Raw genomic sequence first — 22,983 nt, 5'->3', positions numbered from 1 at the left:
AACAAGTATAGCCTCAGTTACATCCAATGGGCAATTTTCTCGGGGCAAATGTCAAACTGTTCTTCACATCCAGCACCACGTCTCCGAAGTCTGACCTCTCTGAAAGGAGAACTTCTTCTAGAAATTGCTCTAGACTTATTCCAAAAATGCAGTGCAAAACTCAGTTGTTTTGTTGAGTTGGGACACGGACACACACACACACACACATGCGCGCGCACACACACGCGCGCACACACACGCGCGCACACACACGCGCACCCAGTCTTCCTGAAAATTATGGGGTCTTGTTCTACACTTTGACATGGAGCAAAGGTCATTCTTTATTTAAACTGTAAATAAATATCTCAATCATAAGATCCTATAACTCCCTCATCACAAATCTAGTTTACACCGGTCCCAAAACAGCCCTTTGCTCTAAGCTATCTACACACTCAATCGGAAAACTTTAAAGGATCCATTTACACATCGACACCACTTAACTGGAAATTACTGCTACTTGTCTCAGATCTCTTGGTGGAGATCCTGACACTCAGGCAGGTAACAAATTGTGAGACTGCCTGCCCGCCCCAGATGGATTTAAAAAGAGTTGTACCCATGAAAACACTGTAGTTCTCACTGCACCAAAGTTATATGCTTTCATGTCACAGCTCAATATAGAAAAATACAGCGCAGTACAGGCCCTTTGGACCTCGATGTTGTGCCAATCCAAGCCTACCTAACCTACACAAGCCCATTATCCTCCTATCCAATGCCCGTTTAAATGCCCATAAAGAGGGAGAGTCCACCACTGCTATTGGCAGGGCATTCCATGAACTCATGACTCGCTGAGTAAAGAATCTACCCCTAACATCTGTCCTATACCTACCTCCCCTTCATTTAAAGCTATGTCCCCTTGTAATAGCTGACTCCATACGTGGAAAAAGGTTCTCATTGTCAAACTTATCGAAACCCCTAATCATCTTGTACACCTCTATCAAGTCACCCCTAAACCTTCTTTTCTCCAACGAAAACAGCCCCAAGTGCCTCAGCGTTTCCTCATACAATCTTCCTACCATACCAGGCAACATCCTGGTAAACCTCCTCTGCACCCGTTCCAGTGCCTCCACATCCTTCCTATAGTGTGGCGACAAAAACTGCACACAATACTCCAGATGCGGCCGCGCCAGAGTCTTATACAACTGCAACATGACCTCAGGACTCCGGAACTCAATTCCTCTACCAATAAAAGCCAGTACGCCATATGCCTTCTTCACAGCACTATTTACCTGGGTGGCAACTTTCAGAGATCTGTGTACACGGACACCAAGATCCCTCTGCTCATCCACACTACCAAGTATCCGACCATTAACCCAGTACCCCATCTTCTTGTTACTCTTACCAAAGTGAATGACTTCACACTTACCTGCATTGAACTCCATTTGCCACCTTTCTGCCCAGCTCTGTAGCTTATCTATATCCCGCTGTAACCTGCCACATCCTTCCTCACTGTCAACAACTCCACCGACTTTCGGATCATCTGCAAACTTGCTCACCCAACCTTCTAGTCCCTCCTCCAGGTCATTTATAAAAATGACAAACAGCAATGGTCCCAAAACAGATCCTTGCGGAACACCGCAGGTAACTGCACTCCAAGATGAACCTTTACCATCAACTACTACCCTCTGTCTTCTTCCAGCCAGCCAATTCCTAATCCAAACCTCTAATGCACCCTCAATGCACCTCCGTATTTTTTGCAGTAGCCTACCATGGGGCACCTTATCAAACACCTTCTTAACATCCATATGCACACATCTACTGCTTTACCCACGTCCACCTCCTTAGTCACCTTCTCAAAGAATTCAATAAGGTTTGTGAGGCATGACCGGCCCTTCACAAAACTATGCTGACTATCCTTGATCACATTATTCCTATCCAGATGTTCATAAATCCTATCCCTTACAATTCTCTCTAAGACTTTGCCCACAACAAAAGTGAGACTCACCGGCCTATAGTTACTAGGGTTATCCCTTCTTGAACAAGGGAACCACATTTGCTATCCTCCAGTCTTCTGGCACTATTCCTGTAGACGAGGACATAAAAATCAAGGCCAATGGCTCTGCAATCTCCTCCCTTGCTTCCCAGGATAATGCCAGCAGGCCCAGGGGACTTATCTACATTCACCCTTTCCAGAATTTCCAACACCTCTTCCCTACATACCTCAAAGCCATCCATTCTAATTAATTGTGACTCAAAATTCACATCAGCAACAATGTCCTGTTCCTGAGTGAATACTGACGAAAAGTATTCATTCAGTGTCTCTCCAATCTCTTCAGCCTCCACGCACAACTTCCCACTACTATCCTTGACTGGACCTATTCCTACCCTAGTCATTCTTTTATTCCTGACATACCTATAGAAAGCCTTTGGGTTTTCCCTAAACTTACCAACCAAGGACTTTTCATGTCCCCCTCCTGGCTGCTCTTAGCTCTCTCTTTAGATCCTTCCTGGCTACCTTGTAAGTCTCAATCGCCCCAATTGAATCTTTACATAGGCCGCCCTCTTCCCTTTAACAAGGGATTCCAATTCCTTATTAAACCACGGCTCCCTCACACGACCCTTTCCTCCCTGCCTGACAGGTACATACTTATCAAGGACACTCAGTAGTTGTTCCTTGAACAAGCTCCACATATCGACTGTGCCCTTCCCTTGAAGCCTACTTTTCCAAGCCATGCATCCTAAGTCATGCCTCACCGCATCATAATTTCCCTGCCCCCAGCTATAACTCTTGCCCTGCAGTGCACACTTATCCCTCTCCATCACTAGATTAAAAGTCACCGAATTGTGGTCACTGTCCCCAAAGTGCTTGCCTACCTCCAATTCTAAGACCTGGTCTGGTTCGTTACCCAGAACCAAATCCAGTATGGCCTCACCTCTTGTTGGCCTGTCTACATATTGTGTCAGGAAACCATCCTGCACACATTGGACAAACACCGACCGATCTAACATATTCGAGCTATAGCTTTCCAGTCAATATCTGGAAAGTTAAAGTTCCCCATAACAACCACCCTATTACTTTCACTCTTCTCCCGAATCATCCTCGCAATCCTTTCTTCTATGTCTCTAGGACTATTAGGAGGTCTGTAGAAAACTCCTAACAGGGTGACCTCACCTTTCCTATTTCTAACCTCAGCCCAAACTACCTCATATGCCGAGTCTTCATCCATCGTCCTTTCCACTGCTGTAATACTATCCTTGATAAGAAATGCCACACCTCCCCCTCTTTTACCGCCACCTCTGACCCTACTAAAACATTTAAACCCTGGAATCTGCAACAGCCATTCCTGTCCCTGTTCTACCCATGTCTCCGTAATAGCCACAACATTGAAATCCCAGGTACCAACCCACACTGCAAGTTCACCTACCTTATTTCATATATTTCTCGCATTGAAGTATACACACTTCAAGCCACCTTCCTGTTTACAGGCACCGTCCTTCGAGATTGATGCCATGTTCCTAACCTCCCTACAATCAAGGTCCTGCACCCTAAAGCTACAGTCCAGGTTCCCAGAGTTAATTTAGCCCCCCCTCCCCTCCCCAAAGAGCACTAGCAAACCTCCCCCCAAGGATTCTGGTGCCCCTCAGGTTCAGGTGGAGACCATCCTGTTTATAGAGGTCCCACCTTCCCCAGAAAGAACCCCAGTTATCCAGATATCGGTATCCCTCCCTCCTGCACCATACCTGTAGCCACGCATTTAACTGTTCTCTCTCCCTATTCCTGAACTCTCTATCACGTGGCACGGGTAACAAACCAGAGACAACAACTCTGTTTGTTCTAACTCTAAGCTTCCAACCTAGCTCCCTGAAAGCCTGCCTAACATCCTCATCCCTCTTCCTACCAATGTCGTTGGTGCCAATGTGGACCACGACTTCGGGATGCTCTCCCTCCCTCTTAAGGACCCGGAAAACACGATCAGAGTCGTCATGCACCCTTGCACCTGGGAGGCAACATACCAATCGTGAGTCTCTCTCGCCCCCACAAAACCGCTTATCTGTGTCCCGAACTATCAAGTCCCCAATAACTATTGCTCTGCTCTTCCCCACCCTTCCCTTCTGAGCTCAAGGTGATTATAGGCCCCAGACTTGTACTGTGCTTAGTACATTAACTTATAGTAGCTGCATATGTAATGGCTGCAACATAAACAATAGATACCTTGCATCTGAATGCTTATACTTAAATAATTCATTGCTCAATTACAAGCAACAGACAGCGAAAATGGAATTTCAAAACATAATTGAGAAAATTTAGGGGAGAAAACAGCCATGTGGTATTATCGTTGGACTGTTAATTTAGAGACTCAAATAATAAGCTGGGGACACAGGTTGGAAACCGGCCATGGCAGATGGTGAAATTTGAGTTCAGTAACGAAAAAAATTTAAATTTGAAATTAAGAGTCTAATGATCACCATGTATCCATAGTCAATTGTCAGAAAAACCCATCGGGTCACTAATGTCGTTTCGGGAACAAAACAGCTCTGTTTAGCTGGTCTGGCTTACATGTGACTCCAGATGCACAGCAATGTGGTTGACATTTAACTGCCCTCTGCGTAATTAGGGATGGGCAATAAATGCTGCCCAGCCAGCAACGTCCTCATCCCATGACTGAATTTTTAAAAAGTCAAAAATTATTTAATTGTTACTTTGTGCAATACTGCCTTCACCTGAACTAAACACTTAGGAAACTCAGGAACAGGAATAGTATATTACGTTTTCCACTCTCTGACATTTCAAGTTGTTCTTCCAGCTTAGGTTAAAATGGCTCCTTTTAAAACAAATTAATTTGTGCCTAGGAAAGGTTCCACTAGGAATGGGATCCATTGTAAAACTAGTTGTGACTAACCAAGGGAGTGGGCAAATGAAGAACGGGAGCCAGTTTAACCCACCACACCTGAGCGCTGAACAATTTGGGGAATCCCATCTGGAAGTGAAATAATCTGGGGCACTTTGCTGGGATCTGTGTCTAAGAGTACACAGCAATCAGGAAAGTACTCTGCAGGAAACAGACACCAAGCACAATCAGGGGCACCTGCATTATTAAAAGGGACTGTGCAGTACAAGTAGGTCATATATGGCAAAGAGAATTAGAGGGAACATTGGTCCAGGTTTCATTACAGTAAATCTATGCTGCATGACCACAATATATCCTTCCAACAGTTTAGTGCACAGAGATGCTCAATGTAATCCACGTATGATATGACCATTCTACCATGTGTATTGTGGTCGTCTGGATATAATGGCCAGTATTCCATTACTTCCTTTGATTATTTTCTGAATATGTTCTGGCATTTTAATGATCTATGTATCTGAATGCCCTCAAAATCTCTAAGATTTATAATCTCTGTCCTATTCTTTTTAGGTCCAAAGTTGACGACCTCACAATTGCCTTAAACGCTCGTTTTCATTCACACACTCCATATCTTTCTAACTTGAAGACTCTTGCTCTTGATTAATCATCCAGCTACTCTGCAGTTCTGTCTCAATTCTCCAGCATGGTGTGTTAGCTGTGGTCATACAATGGGACTTACAAGCACTGGCAATAACCATTTAGATCTTGAAAATTACGATATGAAAAATAAAAAATGCACAAGACGTCACAGACTACATGTGTTGACCTGGATAGTATCCTCAAAATACCAAACACCTAAATTATAAAACCTGAATTACCTTCATTGCTGTTGGATTGTTTTTTCCTCTTCTTTTGTTCATCCTCAGCCTTGAATAAAGAGAAAATGAATGAGACAACTAACATAAGAATTCATATTTATACACCACTTTTAATGACATATAACATTTCAAGGTACTAAACAGAAGTATTATTAAACAATAGGATACCTGGTAATTGACACTTCAAATAAAAAAGTAAAATACACTTGAAATAGTTGATACAGCAAAGACCTTTATCATTTCCAAAAACACACATTCTTTCAAAGTCCTATAATTTGGCTTCTGAGATATAGGATCTCTCACTTTCCCACTCAAATGATTCAACCCTCGAGTCACAATTACTGGCAGCCTACTTCATCGAAGTTCCCTGGAGAAAACTGTCACACAAAGGGTATGCTTCTGCAGAATCTTGATGACAAAGATTGCCTTGACACACCTTCATCCAACCACTTGAATATCAACTTTATTCAGCAGTCTGGTGGACTGTGGCGAAACTGAAGGTACAGCAGTAAAACTGTTCATTTCAGAATCCCTGCTCTAAATTTGTTTTGACTCTCTGTCCTGTTTACATGTATGAACCATTTGCAACTGCATGAAAGTATGCCTTCTCCTTGCTCCCCTCTGCTGCACCTTTTTTCTACTTATTGTTCAAGAAAATTTCAATTAATCCCTTTACCACTGCTGCAAACTCTCAAGTCTTTTTCAAGCTACAAACTAATTTCACATTAAACTATAAGATTTCCTATTTCAGATATACTATTTCATGGTCAAGATGTCTCTTGTCACAGGAATTCAAACATGCTTAGCAGCTATCACCTTTGTCCAATTCACAAAACAGGGACAGAAGAACACTTAACTGACCATTAGGATCAAGCTGATGATTTATATGACCTATGTTCTTAGATCTTGGTGTCATCTTGGACAACATACGGTTAATCGACAAGTTCAAACATTTTTAGTTCACTGTCTGCAGTTCAGTAATTCCTAATAGAATAAAAACGACAAGTGCAGCAGTATTCTGAAAGACAGAGCTTCCAATTTTGTAGTATTCATCAAACAAAGGTGGCTCAGCCAAAGAACTAGCATGGTTGCCAAAGTGCTATTTCAGAGGTTGCTTACAGACATATCAGTTATCACAGCTGGAAGTCACTAACCAATGTAATAGAGAAATGGCAACATTTCTTGTGGGCTGGTATGCACAACCACAATAATCAGTGGTTTGGCAATAGGCACTAATGCTGAAGACAACAATCAACGACACCTGGAAGCTTTAAGTGTGGCACTTTTGACACAATCTGCCTCTTCAGTCATCAAAGATGGATGAGTGGTCACCCAACACAAAATAGGTTGTTTCTGCATCTTGTGTAGATGGAGGGATGCCAATAAAGGATTTGTTCACTGTCTGGATGAGAGATGCACTGGGCTATCCGAAAATCTTCTTGTTCTATATTTTAATTAAGCTACTAGACACTTAGAGATATATCTATCTACTTCAGTCTTCCCTGTGGCAATGAGTTCAATATTCTCTCAATTGTCTGGGCAAAAAGGTTTCAACTGAATTCCATACGCGATTTGTTTTGCGTGTTGTCCGTCTGAGACAACAGTATATACATAGTTGAAAATACAGTTGAGACACTTAGAACTCTAAAACTGGAACACTTAAACAAAAGACACACACTTCTAACTACGAGAGATGTCTCAATCACTGTCTGTCACTACCCTGGGTTCTCTAACTCACCCGAAATTCTTATCAACATCTCCACCATTCCTCCTGACAACGTTATTCTTCAAAGTTCTGTTGAATAATCAAGGGTTTCCTCAGGCTCTTTATACACAGATACCAAGTGTACACCTTATTTGGAATTATCTGCGAATTGGAATGTTTTGCCCAAATGCAAGCCTTTTGTGGTAGACAGAGCAGTTACTGAATTCTTATAATCTTAGCTTTTAGCAGACCTATATGACTCAGCATAATTCCATTCACGAAGTAGCCCATTGTAAAGCCTCTTATCAGTTCTTGTTATCTTCTGCCTTATGCAAAACATGACCACATTATTTTGAAAGTTTTTTTTATAAAAGATACATAAGTACAACCTCAGAATAACAATTTAATAGATGAATTGGTATTAGAATTAGCAGTAATTAGTTCAAAGATGCAACGTGAGGTGATATTTACCTTTGTCTGTTGTGACTTGTAGTAATGGTAGAAGAACAAATTGAAATGTTTCAGATATTCTGGTTTCAATTCATATACACCATGTCCAGACAATCCTGGCTTTCTAGAAAGAAGACAGCAGTTAATTGCTTGGTCTAGTTCAGTTCAGAATGCCATAGCAATCCATCCTTTCTAGTTATAACCTGAATGGGCTTTCCATCATTTAAAAATGCAGGAACAGTAGCCTAGTGGCATTGTCACTGGGTGAGTACTTCAGAAGCCCTGACTAATGTTCTGTTGATATGGGTTCAAATCATACCATTGTAGATGGTCAAATTTGAATCCAATAAAAATCTGGATTTAAAAGCTGTCTAGCCGTGCCAATGTAACGACTGTTGTCTGTTTTAAAAACCTACCTGGTTCACTAATGCCCTTCAGAAAAGGAAATTTGCGGTCCTAACCAGGTCTGGCTTACATATGACTCAGATCTAGAGCAACGTGGTTGACAGTTAACTATCCCCTGGGCAATTAAGATGGACAATAAATGTTGGCCTGGCCGGTGATGCCCGTGGTTCATAAATTAATTTTAAAAAAGTAATGTGCATGGTCCTGTAATTAAGCACCCTCAGTTTCAAAGAAATGCAAGACTACAGAATCTACTGGAAAGGTAACATATTTACACATCAGTTCACCTTTGGGCTCCACTTCATTTTTGTTTTACTCTTGTAGCCTGTGACTCTCCAGAGGAATTCATAAAACAGTGGATCTATTCATCCACAGCTGAGAGTTTAGTTCATCAATGTCAGTAACATGGGAGATTATATAATCGAGGATTGTACTACCTTCAGAAGATTTGGAAGAAATTTAGAATGGTCAAGGAGCGACTTGGTCAAAGTTTACATGACTTAAGAGAAACTTAAAGGGGGCCAAGACAGAAACTACTTTTTACTGATCGGAAAGTTCAGGACCAGAGATCTGAGTCAGACCCTGCAGAAGTGAAATTAGGAAAATTCTCCATGCAGCTCCTTGGAACCTTTCTCCAGAAATTACAATAAATCAGAGACTTTAAAGGAAAACTTGATCTGAGAGTGGTCATTTTTCTTCATCAAAGATGTGAGGAATGTGGGAAATGTAAGGTCTATGAAGTTAGGTCACAGATCAGTCATGATGTCACTGAATGGTGGAACAGGTTTAGGTTGACTCTATGCGATCGAAAAGATGTGCAGAATTTCTTTCTTGCACATTCAACAATCATAGAGCAATGTAATCTTCTGCTCAGGAAATGTTGGAAAATTCTGGCAACAATGGGGAAGAAAACCACACAATGCCTTGTGCCATAGGATGTATATCCTTATAGATGACATTCAACAATTCAGAGAAAAAAATAGATGACAATAAGCCATTGCTGGAAATGCCACAGTACTCCCTGAATTACTTGCAAAGTAAAAATAAAATGCCTTTGTATCTCAGTTATAGAGACAATGTCAGCCAGTTGGTACAGTGGAAACTTCTTAAGACTAAGATCTAAAGTTATCAAAAAAAAAGCATTCCATGGAAAAAGAACATGGCCAATGTGATATAACACAGCAGTTGGAAAATTGTTAAGCAAATATACCTTCTTTATTCAAAAGGAGAGAAAGAAAAAATAAGCAGGAAACTATGGTCCAGTTAGATTCACATCTGCTATAAAGATGATGTTGCTATTAAAAACACAGGCAGAACATAAGAAATAGGAACAGGAGTAGGCATTTGATCCATGGGAGGTCAAATGCCTACTCTCATTTAACAGGATCATGGCTGATCCGCCATTTAATAGGATCATGAGTGATCCGACATTCTTCATTCCCATTTTCCTGCCTCTTCCCTGTAACCCTTGATTCCTCAACTGATCAAAAATCTATCTCACTTTTAAAGACTCTGCTCCCTCTGTGACAAGAAGTTCCAAACTCTCTCAATTCTCAGGGTAGAAATTCTTCCACATTTCAATCTTAAATTGTGCCCCCGCCCCCAAACTCCATGACTATGTTCTCTGGTCCTAGACTATCCCTTTAGGTGTCGCATCCTCTCTGTATTTACCCTGTCATGCTGCTTAAGAATGTTATGAGATCACTTCTTATTCTTTCTAAACTGCAGCGAGTAGAATCCCAACCCATTTAGTGTTTGTTCAAAAGACAAATCCTCAACACTGGGAATCATCCTTGTGAATCTTCTCTCAGCTGCCTCCAAAGAAATATCTTTTGTTAGGTTAGGGGACCAAAACTGCTCACAATATTCCAAATACCATCTCACCAGAACTTTGTACAGATCCAATAAGACTTCCCTACTCTTATATACCAACCTTGTTGAAATAAGAGCCAGCATTCCAATTCGCCTTCCCAATTATTGGCGTATTGACTTTGTGTTTCATGTACAAGTATCACCAAGTCCTTGAGTGCTGCAGCTTTCTGCAGTATTTTGTACCCATTTAAATAATGCTGTTCTTTTGTTCCCCCTTCCAAAATGAACGTCACATTTTCCCACACTATTCTCCATTTGAAATATTTTTGTCTACTTACTTAACCTATTAACATTTCTGTGAAGCGTTTACATCCGTCTTGCAACGTGGCTTTCTAGGTTTGCATTATCTGAAAATCTGACGTGAATAGGCTTGGTCCCTTTCTCCAAGTTATTAATGTATATTGTAAACTGATCAGTGGAACCTAGTGCGTTGTTAACATGAAAACTTAGATCAATATGCCACGGGGCAGCGATTCTTGATCTGGTAATAGGTAATGAGGCAGGTTTAATAAATGATCGCAGCAAAATATCCTCTTGGCAGCAGTGATCATAAAATGATGAATTTAATATTCAGTTTGAGTGAAAAATTTGGACTGGAAACAACTATGTTTAAGTTAAATACAGGGAATTACAATGAAATGAGGATACTTAGTGACAGTGGAGTGGGCAGATAGGTTAGCAGGAGAGATAGTAAACAAGCAGTGAGAAACATTTAAGGAGACAATCATGATTCCCAGCAAAAATATATCGCAGTGAGGAGGAAGGATTCTAAGAGAGGGATACACCTGCCATGGTTAACTGAAGCAGTATGACAGGATAAGTTGAAAGAAAAGGCATAAAAAACAGCAAAAGTCAGTGTTGGAAACATGTCTTTCATGTAATGTTTCTATCAGGACTTCGAGATCTCCTTTGGATAATCCGTTATTCGGATAATCGAGGTTCCTCCGTGTAACGTCTCTGGACTCTTGTTATCTCATTTCTGCCAGCTTCCCATTTTTCTGCCGTCCCTTTACCTGTGAACATCTGCCCCCAGTCAGCTTTTGAAGTTTCTTGCCTAATACCGTCAAAATTAGCCTTCCTCCAATTTAGAACTTCAACTTTTAGATCTGGTCTATCCTGGAACATTAAGCTGCCAGTCCTGTCCATCCCTGAGCCATATTTCTGTAATTGCTATGCTATCCCAGAGCCATGTTCCTAACCATACCCTGAATTCATCTTTCCCTGTTAGGTCTTTTGCATTGAAGTTAATGCAGTTTAACTTATCAGTCCAATCATGTTCTCTGCTTTGCTCCTGCCTGCCCTGAATGTTTGACTTGTTTCTTTTCTCAACTGTACCAGTCTCAGATTGATCTCTTTCCTCACTATATCCCTGGGTACCCCTCATTTACCAGTTTAAATCCTCCTGAGCAGCTCTAGAAAATCCAGTAAATCTCCCTGCCAGTATGTTAGTCCCTTTCCAATTCAGGTGCAATCCATCGTTCTTGTGCAGGTCACTTCTACCCCAGAAGAGATTCCAATGATCCAAAAATGTGAATCCTTCTCCCATGCATGAGCTCCTCAGCCACACATTCATCTGCTCTATCCTCTTATTCCGACCCTTACCAGGTTGTAGCACCAGGAGTAATCCTGATATTACTACCCTTTTTAAATTCCTGTCTAACTTTCTACACTCTCCCTTCAGAATCTCATCCTATCCCCTTCCTATGTTATTGGTTCCTATGTGTACAATGACCTCCTGCTGGGCCCTCTCCCCTTTGAGAAATTTCTCTTGATATCCTTGATCCTGGCACCAGGGAGGCAACACACAATTCTGATTTCTCGCTGCTGGCTGCAGAAACTTATGCCTCTAATTAGAGAGTCTACTATCACAATTGATCGCTTGGAACCAGATGTACCCCTCATTACATTACAGCCTGCCCTGGTAACAGAAACTTGGCTGTTTGTGCTACATTCCCCTGAGAATCCATCACCCTGTACTTTCCAAACCAGCATATTGGTTTGAGATGAGGATAGCAAGGAATATAAAAACTGACAATAAGAGCTTCTTTAAATTTATAAAAGGAAGAAGGAGAGGTCAAAATGAACACAAGCCACTTAGAAAATGAATCTGTGGGCATATCTATAGAGTCATTAGGCATGGAAACAGGCACCTCAGTCTAATCAGTTCATATATAACCCCAAACTAAACTAGCCCCACCTGCCTGCTCCTGGCTCATATCCCTCCAAACCTTTCCCATTCATGTATCCATCCAAATGTCTTTTGAATGTTGTAATAGTACCCGCATCCACTATTTCCCCAGGAAGTTCATTCCACACGCCACAGACCACCCTCTGTACAAAAAATTTTCCTCATGTCTTTTTTAAACCAGTTTCCTCTCACCTTCAAAATGTGCCCGCAGCCTTGAAACTTCTCATCTTAGGGAAAAGGCAATACCATCAACTCTACCTATACCTCTCATTATCTTATAAACTTCTGTCAGGTCATCTCTCAACCTCCTATGTTCCAGTGGGAAAAACTCCCAGTCCTTCTTTATAACTCAAACCTTCCATACTCAGCAAGCCCAGCATTTAGCCCATTCCCCTCAAAATCTTCCCCATCCACCCACCTGTCCAGATGACTTTTAAATGTTGTAATTTTACCAACCTCCACCACCTTGTTCCATACACACACTACCCTGTGCATGAAAATTCTGCCCCTCAGATCCCTTCTAAACCTTCCCCCCCCTCCTCACCTTAAATCTAATGTCCTTTTGTTTTGGATCCCCCTATCTGGGAAAGGGACCTTCACTATTCACCACATCCATGCTCCTCATGATTTTATAAACTTCCATAAGCTCAACTCTCAGCCTCCGATGCTCCAAGGAAAAAAGCTCCAGCGTCTCCCGATAGCCCAAACCCTCCAGTCCCAGCAACATCCTTATAAATCTTTTCTGAAACCTTTCAAGTTTCACAATATTTTTCCTTTACAGGAAGATCAGAATTGAGTGTGGTGCTCTGTGCAGCCACAACAGGGCACCCCAACTCTTTCACTCAATGCACTGACCAATCATGCCAGATCCTTTCTTCACCACTGTCTACCTGAGACTCCACTATCAAGGAACTATGCACCTGCATTCTAGATGCCTTTGTTTGGCAATACTCACCAGCATCCTACCATTATCTATGTAAGTCCTGCCCCTGTTTGCCTTACCAATACGTATGGGGAATAACAAATGGCAGAGGAGTTAAACACATATTTTGCATTGGTTTTTATGATGGAAGATCTACCAAACATCCCATTAATGCTAAACAATACGGCGGAAGAGTCAAGTACTACCACCATCACTGCCAATGTGAAAGCCCTATTCAAAACAGAACAATTAACTTAACATCTATGTTGCAAGACTGTTAATAGAGTCAACAAGGTTGTGAAAGGGAAATAAAGTCTGACTAACTTATTAGTTGCAGCTCTTTGAAGAAATAACATGCAGTGGTTAAATGGAAACTGGTGATGTACTATAAGTAGACGATTTCCAGAAGGTATTCAATAATGTTTCAAATTAAAGATTATTGTGGAAAATAAAAGCTCATGGTGCAGAGGGTAATAAATTGGCATGGATAGAAAATTGACTGGTTAATAGGAAACAGACATGAATGAAGGGATGGAAGATATTTTTCCAAATGTCTGATGAGACAAAGATAAATAGGAAAAGTAAATAGTGAAGAGACCATAAGGAAGCCACAAAGGCATGTAGTTAGACAGGCTAAGTAAATAGGAAAGATCCGTCAAATGTAGAAAAATGTAAAACTGTCCATTTTAACAGCAGCAAAAATAAGGTGTCCCTTAAACAAAGAGCAACTGCAGATTCTGTGATGTCGAGAGATCTGACTATCCTAATGCATGAAACATAAAATGAAAGTATACATGCACAGCAACTAATCAGGAAAGCCAACACAAATATCATCATTTATTAGCAAGAGAACTGAAGTCAAAAGTAGGGAGGTTATACTTCATTTGTATCTGGAATATTGCATAGTTTAGTATTGGGCTCCTTATATAAGGAAGCATGGAAATGTTTGGAAACAGTTCAGAGAAGACATATTAGATTGGTACCTGGAATAAGTTAAAAATCGCACAACACCAGGTTATAGCCCAACAGATTTATCTGGAAGCACTAGCTTTTGAGGCCCTGCTCATTCATCAGGTGATTTGGAAGCTCGTGCTTTCTCAAAAGCTAGTGCTTCCAAATAAACCTGTTGGACTATAACCTGGTGTTGTGAGATTTTTAACTTTGTTCATTCCAGTCCAACACCGGCACCTTCACATCACGAATACCTGGAATGGTCAGGTTCTCTAATGAGACTGGGTCAGGTCAGAAGTCACATGACCCCAGGTTATCGACAAACATATTTGTTTAAGATCACAAGCTCTCAGAGCGCTACTCCTTCGTCAGGTGAAGAGAAGCATATAGGCACAGAATTGATAGGCAGAGAGATCAAATGATTATATAAGTGGTGTGAGTGGAGTGCTGAAAGGCTGAATTACAAGTGATCAGAAGTGTCAGACAGTGTGAGTAAAGTGTTGACAGCTGAATAACAAGTGAAAAGATGATATATGATGTAATTATTTGAGTTAGAGAAATAATTACAAAAAAACAAAAATACAATGGTGCTGAAGACAAACCAAATGGCTCGAATAACATGATAGATCTAGGTTAAAAATCACACAACACCAGGTTATAGTCCAACAGATTTAATTGGAAGCACACTAGCTTTCGGAGCGACGCTCCTTCATCAGGTGATCCACAATCACCTGATGAACGAGCATCCCTCCGAAAGCTAGTGTGCTTCCAATTAAACCTGTTGGACTATAACCTGGTGTTGTGTGATTTTTAACTTTGTACACCCCAGTCCAACACCGGCATCTCCAAATCATGATAGATCTAAGAATCGCATGCCAATGGTCTAACCGAAGTAACAAGCAGTCCAAAACTTGGATTGATTAGGTGTATCAGGAAGCATAATTCCCTACGCCTGATTAGGTGTAGAGATCATAGGTTATCAAAGTGATGGTGTCAAAACAAGGCAGTAAGGGAGGTTTTACAAATACAGAACAGCATGGTAAGGTTACACGAACCCAAGATCATGAAGACGACCGTCTTCGTGGGTACAGGACTTGGCTATCAGTTTCTGCTCAACGATTCTGCGCTGTTAGGCATTTCAAAGACTACCTTAGAGGACATTTACCACAAGTTTGGAGACTGAATGTCCTGGACTACTGAAGTGTTCCCTGGCTAGGAGGGAACATTCCTGCTTGGTAAATGTTGCGCAGTGTCAATTCATCTGCTGTTGTAGTGACTGCATGGTCTTGCCAATATACCATGTCTTAGGGCATCTTTGTCTGCAGCATATGAGATAGACAATGTGGGCTGAATCATAAGAATATCTGCCGTATACATGGTGGGTCGCATTCCCATTTGTGACAGTAGTATCCATGCAGATGATCTGGCATGTCTTGAAGAGCTTGCTGTGTTAGGATTGTGTGGTGTTGTGGTTGGTGTTGTTCTGAACATTGATCTGTCTAAGGATTGGCAATTGTTTGAAGGCTAGAAATGGAGTCATAGGATTGATGTTGGTGAGATGTTCATCATCATCAATGACAATATTGAAGGTGGCAAAGAGCATGGCATCGTTTCTCCACTCCAAAAAAAAAACTGGAAAATGAGAGGTACTCTGCCCATCGTGCCCTGTGTCTTATTTTTAATTTTCTGTAATTATCCCGCTGCGTCAATTAACAAAATCACAGCTTATCTCTTTACTTGCTACTCAGGTGTTAACACTTTACTCACATCGTTTGACACTTTTGATCACTTGCAGAGACTTGTTATCCAGCCTGTCAACACTCCATTTACACCATTAGTACCATCTTTTGATCTCTCTACCTAGAAATTCTATGTCAAAAAGTGTGGCGCTGGAAAAGCACAGCAGGTCAGGCAGCATCTGAGGAGCAGGAGAATTGATGTTTTGGGCATAAGCCATTCATCAGGAATGTGGAGGGGGAACGGGCAGAGATAAATAGGAGGATGGGAGTGGGGCTGGGGAGGGTAAGGTGGCTGGGAAAGTGATAGGTGGGGAGTAACAGCGTTAGGTCTGGTTGGGGGGGGGGGGGGGGTGGAGCAGACAGGAGGTATGGAAGGTGGACAGCTAGGATAGGTCAAGAGGGCGGTGCCAAGTTGGAGGGGTGGATCTGGGATGGGATAGACGGAACTGTTCTTCACTCTTAACAACTTCTCCTTCAAATCCTCCTACTTCCTTCTGATGGGTTAGGCTACATCCACTGCAGTTTAGAAAGGTAAAAGGAGTGTTGATGGAAACGTACAAGATCCTGATGGGCCTTCACATGGTGGATGTGGAGATAATGTTTACCCCTTGTGGAAGACGCCAGGACTAGCAGGTCAAACAGGCAACAGGAAGGAGAACAAAATTGATTCTTGGTAAGGTTCATTATTCAAGAAGGGCAGTAGAGATGACCCAGGTAATTGTAGACCTTACTTCTGTTGTAGGAAAGGATTATAAGAGATAAGATTTATAATCATCTAGCAAGCAACAATTTGATTTCAGACAGTCAACATGGTTTCATCAAGTGCAGGTTGTGTCTCAAGGTGACCGAGATGAGGGTAGGGAAGTTGATGTGGTATACATGGACTTCAGTAAAGCCTTTAATAAGGTTCCACATGGTCGGCTGTTGTAAAAAAAATGCAGAGGTATGGAATCGAGGGTGATTTAGCTGTTTGGATTAGAAACTGGCTTTCTGAAAGAAAGCAGTGAGTGGGTGGTTGATGGAAAATATTCAGCCTGGAGTCCGGTTACTAGTGTTGTGCCACAAGGGTCTGTTTTGGGACCACTGCTGTTTGTCATTTTTATAAATGACTTAGACGCAGGCATAGGTGGATAAATTTGCCGATGACACTAAAGTTCATGGAGTAGTGGACAGTTTGGAAGAATGTTACAGGTTGCAGGGGGACTTGGATAAACTGCAGAATTGGGCTGAGAGGTGGCAAATGAAGTTCAATGCAGCTAAATGTGAGGTGACGCACTTTGGAAAGAACAACAGGAAGGCAGAGTACTGGGTCAATGGAAAGATTGTTGGTAGTGTGGATGTACAAAGGGACCTCGGAATCCATGTACATAGATCCCTGAAAGTTGCCACCCAGGTGGATAGTGCTGTTAAGGTGGTATACGGTGTATTAGATTTCATTCGTAGAGGGATTGAGTTCCGGAGCCGCAATATCATGCTGCAACCATACAAAACTAGTGCGGCCACATTTGGAATATTGTGTACAGTACTGGTCCCCATATTTTGGGGAAGATGTGGAAGCACTGGAAAAGGTGCAGAGGAGAGTTACCAGGATGTTGTCTGGTCTGGAGGGAAGGTTTTATGAGGAAAAGCTGCGAGACTTGAATCTGTTCTCATTGGAAAGAAAAAGGCCAAGAGGGGATTTGATAGAGACATACAAGATGATCTGAGGATTAGATAGGGTAGACAGTGAAAGTCTTTTTTCCTAGGATGATGACATCAGCTTGTACGAGAGGGCATAACTACAAATTGAGGGGTGATAGATTTAAGACAGATGTTAGAGGCAGGTTCTTTACGGAGAGAGTGGTAAGGGCGTGGAATGCCCTACCTGCTAATGTAGGCAGCTCAGCCACATTAGGGAGATTTAAACAATCCTTAGATAAGCACATGGATAATGATGGGATAGTATAGGGAGACGAGCTGAGAATAGTTCACAGGTCGGCACAACATCGTGGGCTGAAGGACCTGTTCTGTGCTGTATTGTTCTATGTTCTACAGGATGTGAGCATTGTTTATTGTCCATCCCTAATTGCCCATAAGGTGGTGGTGACAAGTTGCTTTCTTGAACTGTGCAGTCCACACGTAGGTAGACTCTCGATGCTATTATGGAAAGAATTCCAGGATTTTGATGCTGTGATGCTGAAGAAACAGCGATATATTTCCAAGTCACGATGGGAGTGGCTTGGAGGGAAAGTTACAGGTGGTGGTGGTCCCATTCATCTGTTGCCCTTGGCTTTCTGCATCATAACAATCCTAAGTTTGGCAGGTGCTGTTTTAGCAACCTTGGTGAATTTCTGCACATTTTTGCTACTGACCATCAGTGCAGAGACAGACTGAATGGTTGAGGACATGGTGCTAGTCAAGTGGGCTGCTTTGGCCTGGATGGAGTCAAGCTTAAGTGCTGTTGGAGCTACACTCATCCACGGTCCTGACTTGTGCCTTGTAGATAGTGGATAGGCTTTGGGGAGTGAGGTGGTGAGTTACTGGCTGCAGGATTCCCAGCCTCTGACCTACTCTTGTATTCACAGTATTTACATGGCTAGTCCAGTTCTGGTCACTGGTAACCCCCAGAATGTTGATCATGTGGGTTTCAGGGATGGTGACCGTATGTAAGACAGACAGTTCTTGATTAGTAAGTGATCAAAGGATCTGATGAGAAGGAAGGAGAATGGGGTAGAGGAATATATCAGCCACAACCAAATGGAGCAGGTGGACCGAATGGCTTCTGTAAGTTACCTTTCAAAAAGTGAAGAGGCCATAATACGATTTCCTCTTGTTGGAAACCGTTACTGCCTGGCAATTATGTGATGCAAATGTTACTTGCCACTTGTCAGCCCAAACCTAGATATTGTTCAGATTTTATTGCATTTGGGCATGGACTGCTTTAGTGTATGAAGAAATGCAAATGGTGTGGAACATTGTGCTGTTATCAACAACATCTTCACTCTGACCTTCGAATATAGGAATGGTAATTAATGAAGCAGCCGTAGATGGTTGGGCCTAGGACACATTACCCTGAGGAACTCCTGCAGAAATGTTCTCGAACTGAGATGACTGATTTCCATCAACAACAAACGTTTCGTTTTGTGCCAGGTTTGACTCCGATCAGTGATGAGTTTTCATGATGCCATGGCTATCTCTCACACCTCACCTCCAGAGTTCGGTTTTTTTTGTCTATGTTTAAAGGCTGGACTAAGGTCAGGAGCTGTATGGCCCAGGTGGAACCCAACCTGAACATGCTTGATAGCACTGTCGATAACACCTTCCATCACTTTACTGATGATTGAGGGTAGACTGATGGAGCAGTAACTGGCTGGATTGGATTTTACGTACAGGACCTACCTGGGCAACGTCTCCACATTGTTGGGTAGATGCCACTTTTGTGGCAGTACCAGAACAGCTTGGCTAGGGGCGTGGCGAGTTCTGGAACACACAAGTCTTCAGTAGTATTGTTGCATGTTGTCATGGTCCATAGCTTTTGCAGTTTTAAGCGCTTCCAAACATTTCTTGATATCACGTGAAGTGAATTGAATTAGCTGAAGACAGACATTTGTGATGCTGGAAAGCTCTGGAGGAGGCAGAGATGGATCACCCACTCGGCATTCTGCCTGAAGACTGTTGCAGATGTTCAGCCTTACCATTTGCACTGATGTGCTGGGCTTCCCCATCATTGAGGATCTGGATATTTGTGCAGCATTGTCCACCAGTCAATTGTTTAATAGTCTATCAGCATTCATAACTGGACATGGAAGGACTGGAGAGCTTAAATCTAACCCACTGGTTGCGGAATCACATAGCTCTATTATTTTCTGTTTATGATGCTTGGCACACAAATAGTCCTGTTTTCTAACCTCATCAGGTTGATACCTAATTTTTAAGAATGCCTGGTGTTGCTCTTAGCATGCCCTCCTGCACTCTCCATTGAATCAGGGTTGACATTCTGGTTTGATGATAATCATAGTCATAGAGTCACAAAGGTCTACAGCACACAAAATGCCCTTCAGCCTATTGTTTCTGATTGGCACATACCTGAACACGTCGAATTCTCTATTCCTGAGATGCTGCCTAACCTGCTGTGCTTTGACCAGCAACACATTTGCAGCAGACATACCTGATGAAGCACTTGACCCTTAGCTTTGTATGCCTTGGCATCAAAAATATCAAAATGTTTCTTAAATGCTCTGAGGAATGCTATATCTACCAGGCAGAGATATTAGATTCCCTCCAGCCTTGGTGGAAAAACGTTTCAACATCCCACGAGCTTTGATCTAACCAACATTTTATACAGTCCAGCATTCACCTCAGTTAAAGTTAAGTACGCCAAATGCCTTCCTAATGGTTGAGTGTGTGATATGCCAGGCCATTAGGTATGCAGATTGTGCAGGAGTATAATTCGGCTGCTGTTGATTGTCAAGACACCGCATGGTTGCTCAGTCTTGAGTTACTAGATCTGTTCAAAGTCAGTTCCGTTTAGAAGGGTGATAGTGCCAAATAACAATACAATGGAGGGTATTCACAACATTAAGGATGGACTTTGTCGACACAAAGACTGTGCGGTGGTCGCTTTTACCGATATGCACATGGACAGGTGAATTTACAGCCAGCAGATGACTAAGGTTGAGGTCAAATGTGTTTTTCCCTCTTGTTGGTTCCCTCACCACCTGCTGCACAGCCAATCTTTAGGACCCAACCGTCCTGATCAGAAGTCCTGCCGCCAAGCCACGAATCCCCCACCCAGAGTACATTCTGTACCTTTGCCACCCTCAGTGCTTCCTCCAGTACTGATTGGATTAAAGTGGCAATCAGCAGGAGAATCCTTGTCATGATGCCACAAGACATCATGGGGTCCAGAGTCAATTCTGAGGGCTCTGGGGCAGGTTCCTCCTGAGGTACTACTGTGCCACCACCTCTGCTGTGTCTGCCCTGATGGTGGGACAAGGATGTTGATGGTGATGGTGGTGGTGGTGCTGTTTGGGACAATGCCTCTGAGGTATGACTCTGTAGGTTTGGCTCTGTCTGGCAGTTCTCCCAATTTTGGTACTAGATGTTAATAAGGATGATTTAGCAAGGTCACCTATGCTTGTTGTTGTTCCCAGGGTCTTAGTTGAGATCAAGTGGTCTCTTCTTTTTATTCCTTTTCTCCTCTCTAATTGCTGTTACAACTGAAAGGTGTGCTACATCATTTCAGAGGGCAGTTAAGAGTCAATCACATTGCTGTGGGTCTGAAGAAAGACCAGATAAGGTTTCCTTCTCTAAAGCACACTAGTGAACTAGATGGATTTTTTCTGACATTCATGACAGTCATCACTAATTCCAAACTTTTTAAAAATCCAGATTTTTTCCATCATCAGCTGTGATGAGATTCGACCTAGGAAAACTAGACTTACTTGGAATTGGGCACCTGATGCATAACATTTTCTAGGTATCTGGATTAATAGGCCAGTCACATTCCATTATGCCATCGCATCTCCTACATTATCGTGGAGTACAGCAGAACCTCGATTATCTGGCATTTGATTAACTGAATTTTGGATTATCCAGGCAAGATAGCAAAGTCCGGACACTTAGCTAACAATGTTATCTGGCTTCAATTAACCGAACGAAATACTACCCGCCCATGTCCTTCAGATAATCAAGGTTCCTCTGTAGTTAGATCAGCCACAATCTTACTGATTGTAAGGTTAGAGAGTGGTTTATTTGTGCTTCTAATTCATACATTCATACTGTTCACAACCTGTGTACATATAATAATATTATCAATAATAATAATAATAATAATACTGGTTATTGTTATGTTCCCAGTATTATCAATGTTGAAGGTTTGAAATGAAAAGTATAACTTAGTGCAGTTGTAATTCCAAATTAAAACATTTGCAAGAAAAGATGGTTTTGAAAAGTCACAGGAAGGGGGCTAAATGAAAAGTATAGTTCTGACCTCAAAACCTAGTGATATTAGAACGGACTGCTAAAAAAAACACAGCAAACATCAAACAAAGTTGAGTTGGTAAAAAAGTCATGAATAATTCTTATGGAAAAACCAGACTTACTTGAAAGTGGCCACCTGATGTATAACATTTTCCAAACCAGTTTCATTACTTTCCTGTTAAAATAATTTAACACAAACATCAATTTTCAGACTTCTTTTCTAACAGTGCACAATTACTACTGCAAGTTCAAATTAACATTGTTCAAGCTAAGTAAAACATTCTTTAATGATGTGAGATGTTGGGTCAAAAGGCCTGGTGTTGTCATCTTGTACGCAATGTGCAGTTCGACCAAGCAAGCGTGCATTATTGAATTCTTACAAGATCGATATTAGCTAGTAAAGTGAAATCCTGGTGTTTTAATAAAGAGTAAAGCTAAATGTGGGGAAAAAAATAACAGGACAAAGGCACATTAAGCATATTCTACAGTACTCTTCTGTGTTTAATAATCTGAGAAAGTGAGGACTGCAGATGCTGGAGATCAGAGTAGAGAGTGTGCTGCTGGAAAAGCACAGCAGGTCAGGCAGCATTCGAGGAGGGGAATCGACGTTTCAGGCATAAGCCCTTCATCAGGAAAAACTGCTTTTCCAGCACCACACTCATCGACCGTGTTTAATAATAGTCTGTAATTAGCTTGCACCTGAAGTGTAGCAACAAGCCTTACAGATACATTACAAATAAATTCTGGTCATAAATCAGCAGCTATTCTTAAGCTATTAATGACCATTGATCAGCTATCAGCTGAAATATTGTTTTCAGTAGTGGCCACTAACCTCTAGGAAAAGCATCAAAGCCTTGTACCGGGTGCCCCCGAGAAGATTTACTAGAATAGGCCAAGGATGAGGAAACAGTGTTATGTGCAGAGTCTAGGAGGCTGGCATTGGAGATTTAATACGATTGTATTTAAAGTGTATATAACTAAGTCACAATTTATCTATTTTATACGTAATATAGAACTGATACTATAATTTATAGTAAGGGTTTATTATATAGAATTATATAAAATTATATTAAACACTCATCTCATATT

The 22,983-nt window shown here is 41.8% G+C and overlaps 1 protein-coding gene across 3 annotated transcripts in view; it reads right to left on the bottom strand.

The window, feature by feature from the left end:
* The window catches only part of ubr1 (ubiquitin protein ligase E3 component n-recognin 1), a 219,437-nt gene that overhangs the window by 98,763 nt on the left and 97,691 nt on the right, over nucleotides 1–22,983 (bottom strand). For all 3 annotated transcript variants that reach the window (XM_060828682.1, XM_060828683.1, XM_060828685.1), the window contains 3 exons: nucleotides 22,017–22,069; nucleotides 7,878–7,980; nucleotides 5,702–5,750 (listed from right to left, as the gene is read on the bottom strand). In XM_060828682.1, the coding sequence (XP_060684665.1) occupies nucleotides 5,702–5,750; nucleotides 7,878–7,980; nucleotides 22,017–22,069 (205 nt within the window). The remainder of the gene's footprint in view (nucleotides 1–5,701; nucleotides 5,751–7,877; nucleotides 7,981–22,016; nucleotides 22,070–22,983) is intronic.

Source organism: Hemiscyllium ocellatum, chromosome 8 (genome assembly GCF_020745735.1).
Source record: "Hemiscyllium ocellatum isolate sHemOce1 chromosome 8, sHemOce1.pat.X.cur, whole genome shotgun sequence".
NCBI classification, from domain to species: domain Eukaryota; kingdom Metazoa; phylum Chordata; class Chondrichthyes; order Orectolobiformes; family Hemiscylliidae; genus Hemiscyllium; species Hemiscyllium ocellatum.
This window is presented reverse-complemented; position numbering and strand designations above follow the sequence as displayed.